General features: G+C 32.9%; 1 protein-coding gene across 3 annotated transcripts in view; it reads right to left on the reverse strand.

Annotated features, from left to right (window-relative positions):
* Positions 1–1264: 1264 nt before the first annotated feature.
* The window catches only part of LOC106755078, a 16147-nt gene continuing 12039 nt past the window's right edge, over positions 1265–5372 (reverse strand). For all 3 annotated transcript variants that reach the window (XM_014637172.2, XM_014637173.2, XM_014637171.2), the window contains exons 21-27: positions 3810–3891; positions 3243–3347; positions 3053–3159; positions 2694–2771; positions 2522–2617; positions 2280–2375; positions 1265–1704 (exon numbers count right to left, since the gene is read on the reverse strand). In XM_014637172.2, the coding sequence (XP_014492658.1) occupies positions 1531–1704; positions 2280–2375; positions 2522–2617; positions 2694–2771; positions 3053–3159; positions 3243–3347; positions 3810–3891 (738 nt within the window). In that variant the 3' untranslated portion in view covers positions 1265–1530. The remainder of the gene's footprint in view (positions 1705–2279; positions 2376–2521; positions 2618–2693; positions 2772–3052; positions 3160–3242; positions 3348–3809; positions 3892–5372) is intronic.

Consider the following 5372-nt stretch of genomic DNA (forward strand, 5'->3'; position numbering starts at 1 on the left):
ATATTATAACATATTTTAAAAAACCTATCATAATAGGTGTAGCAGTGGCATTTTCATAATAAAAGTTAAATATATTATAACAGGTAAAAGATCACCTATCATAATAAGCTGAAGTTTAGGCACATTTGGGTGGTAAAAAATGTATTGATACAACTATTCTTGGTTCTTATAATCAAAGAAGTAATTGTTTTCATCTCTAAATGTGTTTCACATGAATTTTAGTGTGTATGAAACCCTTTTGATCAATTGAACAAGTCTCATATGCATTAAAAGCATTTTTCGAAGTGTGTTATCAATTGGTATGGGGCCTGAGTGTCCCTTGACCATAGCCTCTAGCGCTAAGCGCCCTTTTATGGGCATTGAGCACCAATTTTCAGAGATTAGGGCGCTGCGCGCCAGCCTCTAGGTGCTTGGGCACTAGTTTTCAGTAACCATGGCAATGAGCGTTAGCTCTTGGGCGCTAGTCTTTCAATCTTGGTTTTTAATTGTTTTAGTTTGTTTGGTGTTCTGATTGGGTGAATCATTTCTTGTTATTGATGGATGTTTAATGATTCATGTAAATTATATGAGATGTTTTATCTGTGGATGAAAAGTTGTGAAAAAGAGTTCCAAGGAAGAATTTCTTATTGGTGGTTTCAGTTGTTGTTAGTATGAATGGTCAGAGTTAAGTTGGGATTTATCTTGACATTCTAATGATCATCCATGCTCAATTAAAGAGTGATGAGTCATGTCATGAGAATAGCAAGAAGTCCTAGCCTGGGTACCTATCTCCAATTGGCAAAGGGCATTTAAAGGACTAACCTTATGATAATCCAGTTGTTCCACCACACAGGTGTAGGAACCTTTGTAACTCGACATCATACAATATCCGAATGAATCAAGTCTAGGTGTATCACATGTTTCTCGAATGTTTGTACACTTTGTTTAGTTTTATGATCTATGTTGAAATCTTAATTATCTTGTGATATTTTTTGTTTACACTACCTTACCCTTGTATTTTTTGTGTTATCTGTCATTGTGTATTTTTTGTTTTTGCGATGATCATCTTAATCTATGTAAACTTAGAAAGAGGATATATCTATAATCGTTTCAGTGTGAGGTTAAGGGTAAGGCAACAACATAAATAGATTTTTGTTTTCCTAAGTGTAAAATTTTCTTCATCAATAGTCCATTCATGTAAAATAAAATGAAAATAGCTTTATTAGGAAGTTAGGTTATAAATTGCAAATTCAGTTGAAGTTTTCTTAACATAAAACAGCTATCCTTGTAAAAAGAATCGCAGTTGCACTAATTAAATTCTTACAGTATTCACAAGGAGGAAATTTTACAAATGAACATCAGCATTTTAAGCAAAGTTAAACCAAAAAAGGAAAGAAAATTCACTCATGCCTCCTAATCATACACAAAATGAGTAATTTTAATAATTTCAGTTCCAACCAAAAATGACACATTGGCAGCAATGAATATTCACAGAAAGCTAGCACCAAAATGAAAATTTTGCAGCTTCCCTTTTGTTGTACACATTCCTCCTCATACAGAAGAACTGGGTATTTTGTATTGTTTCTTCAGAAATTGAGAGGCTTCTGAGTCACTCCTGTGGCATAATATTCTTAATAGAGTTTTGGAATCAGTTCCCAGTTTGCTTTTTCCACCTTGCATTTCCATGCCACTAGCAGATTTCAAGTCATCAATCAACTCTCGAGTCTGCAGAATAACACAGATTATTGTATACTTTCTGATGAATGAAAGTTGCAAGAAAAACATTGTTATCAGTAGTAATTAACTATATCTGTTTCAAATCTTGGTAAAGGAGGGCTGTATTATTATTAGCCCTTCAGCAGCCAATGTATAATTTGTTGATACAAGAACTTGCCTATTTTGATATGGTTCTTATTATTGTTGTTGTAATAATCATAGGGTATGTCTACCAATGAACTAGTTTGAGAAAATTTTCAATAGGTTTAAATATGTTTGTTCTCTAACGATATTTGGATTTTTCTAAGTCTTAATAAATTTTTCATAACTTCAGACCCCTGAAAAAATAGTAGTATTTCACCCGTGGAAAAATCTGAGTTTGATAAGTGGTCCCAGTAAAAGTTTTTATCGTATTTTTCATCTGATGATAATGTGTCTAGTGAACAAAATCAGTGTAACGGCAAAGATGAAATACAACATATTTTCTGGGACCAAAAGGCAAGATAACTTTTGTAAGAAGTCGAAAGAAAAATCAAAACATGTTTTAAATACCAAAAGCATATTTAAACCTTTTAAACACTAACCTCATAGCCATGCAACTTGATCACATGCCGAACACGTGCAACCTGATTTTCGACCACACCCCGAGGGAGCCCATCCCCTCCTGATATAAAGAATTCCTACAAGAAGCACATCACCATTCATTGATTTTGAAACATTGGCCTACTCAAAACTCATTTTTTATGGAAAAGAAAGTTCAAAAGATCCAAAGAGAGCCTATTGCAAATTGTGGATGGCATTGAATTGACTGGAGTCAGATATCTACCTTTAAGGTCTCCAGATCTTCCTCTAATAATTTTGCATCACTGGGAAAGAAAACTCTTGATGGACCCCCATCTAAGATAACACGGAGTAAGCCATCCTAGTATGCAGGAAAAATGTTAAAATCACAATAATAGTAGAGAAATGATTATGGAAAGAAAGGCTAAGATACCAACCAATGATGCCTGAAGAAGACTAGTCACTATGCGGTCCCTCAGAGGCTCCACAACAATATCACAAAGTTGGCTAAGTTCCTACAATAAGTCAAAAGTGAAAAACAGATCAATTAAATTGGCAAAACTTTAAGACTTTATCTGCATAAAATCTGGTGAGTAATGCTTGTTAAAACAGACATTTAAAAATCTTTTCGACTGAATATTCCAAGTGGTATTTTAATTTCAACATTTAAGCATTCTGAAATTAAAAATTAACGATTTTACTCGGTACATGTTATTCACACGATGTATTTGCAATTAAATGTGATCTAACAAGTACAATATAAAACATGGCACTTTTCTAATGAGACAAACTTTACCATATCAAGTGGGTCTATAAGTGCATCCAACCTATAGCCAGAGACACTTGGTTTGTATAAATTGTCCATAAATTGAACTCTCAGATCACAAAAGACAATTTTAGTTCCTGCAAGTGGATAATTAACCCAACAAGGTGATTAGAGAAGTTTGATTTACAAGTTAAAAAGAGACAAAGATTCATGTTCTCACCTGTGTACTCACAAATGCGGTCCATAGCAGCATTTATGATTTTTCTACTTCCCTCAAAAGTATCCTTCTGGGAAAAACTTTTGGACTTCTCATCTAAGGATTTCTCTATTGATGAAAGGATTATAGGGAAAGAGTCAGAAATTACCAGTTTCAGAGCTCTCATCAATTATCATTATTATCAATTTGAGAAAAAAACAAAAAGACACAAACAGTATATAGATGGAGTACTGACAATTTCTCATGTACATATAGATGGACTATTAGAGATCAAACCCGGTATTAGTAACAAACTTGTTTTGCATAATCATTTCATCTTGTAGAAATCACATTTTTCATTGATAAGTTGAATCATATCTAGCATTGCAATTTATTTATTGAGGACAGAAAAAAAAAAGTTCAAAAAGTACTTTATGACAAATCCCCCTCCCAGTCCCAACAGAGCCTCATGGCTAATCCCATGACAATTATTTTATTAATCCAATAAAATTTTCGTTCATTAGATAAGACATCATAATTTTAATAGTAACCAACAAAATACAGATACAAAGACAAGCGTTCAGCACATACTTATGAGTTTTTCATGGGACCTTTTACTTGTCCATCGCTCCCAGATGTTGTCTTCCAATTTATTCAGATGATTAATGGCATACTGGAAATGCAAACAAAACTTAAATTAATATCACAACATATTGAAAGAAGATAGCACAAGTATAAAGAGAGGCATTAAAACAGAAGATTATTAAGAAGAGTTCTGGAAGTCTCAGTATAACTGACTTCAGTTATTTACAACAAAACGCTGACTAGGCATCCATTATACTAAGTGCTTACAACATCTAGCATAGGATATTCTCTACCATTTACTTAAGCAGCAGCTGGGTCCTTTAACTACCTCTCAGAGTAGTAATTTCTACATCTAGTCCATGGCATCCAATTTGATAAATGATTTTCTAAATTCTTCTTGAGATCTTGCTTGAGAAAGAAGATTTAAGGGCTACAACTCGCTATTCTTACTTTACCATGTCTTCAAAGGGGCTTACTTGTTCTTTTGGTTCACCATTACTGCACTCTGACCAGAATTGTTATCAATCATATTCAGATGTTTTTCTTTAAACAAAACAAAACAAGATTATACTTACTTTTGTATTCCTCAAGTGTTTTGCTTATTTTCTTCCTCCATTTATTAGAGTAGACTATACTATTGATATTTATTGTACTGTAAATCAGTTTGCTATTACATAAATTTTAGCTCGACTAAGTGACTACTTCATTAGTGTCAGTACAGTTTGTTAGTTCAGTTAGTTTGTTTTCTTAATCAGCTATAAATAGCTGAATCCTCTTTCTTTGTAATTGGATTTTAGAAATACAACTTACCATTTCATCTAATAAAGCTTTATCTCTATTATACTTCATCTTTTACCATTTCCTATGTTGAATTTTAGCCCATATAAAATTCTTTATGAAACCTGGGTTTAGGGTTTGGGTGTTCTTTTAACGAGTTGAATGGCGATGTGTGATCCATGTAGCTGATCTAACTCAGGAGGACAAGGGTTTGTTGTTGTGCTATGCAATCCTTTATGATGCAGGTACTAGTAATATCAAGAAGACATAAGTTTAAAGAGCCAGACACCTCATTAACTTCATACTTTCATTAATTTGATGTTATTGGGAACTGCTACAAAATCTGAGAAATATCTGATAACATCTTTACGTACCTGAGACTATTTTAGAGTATCGTAGACAATCTGTTTGGATTTCTTTTTATTTTGTATTTAGTGATTTGTTTTCTTATTGAATTAGGATCTTTGTAATTATAGGTCAATGGTATATTGTAAATAGGAAAATGATTTCCTACACTTAGTGCATTAAGTCTACATAAAGAGACTCTATTTGTTGTGAAAGTTTTGGCACCTCTGCATTAGTTCTTTCTCTTTCAACTGGAACAATTGTAATAAAATGGTCTAATAGATCACAATTTATTCGGGTTTTCAGCTCAGTAACTTGTTTTCTTTCAGTAAGAATTTGCTAACATGGAAAAGAATGATACATACATATGCAGCAGAATCCTAAACAACTAAATAAATCAATATCAAAAGTGAAAGGAAAGAAAAAATAACAAACAAGAAACATGTA

This window comes from Vigna radiata, unplaced genomic scaffold (assembly GCF_000741045.1).
Source record: "Vigna radiata var. radiata cultivar VC1973A unplaced genomic scaffold, Vradiata_ver6 scaffold_268, whole genome shotgun sequence".
NCBI classification, from domain to species: Eukaryota; Viridiplantae; Streptophyta; class Magnoliopsida; order Fabales; family Fabaceae; genus Vigna; species Vigna radiata.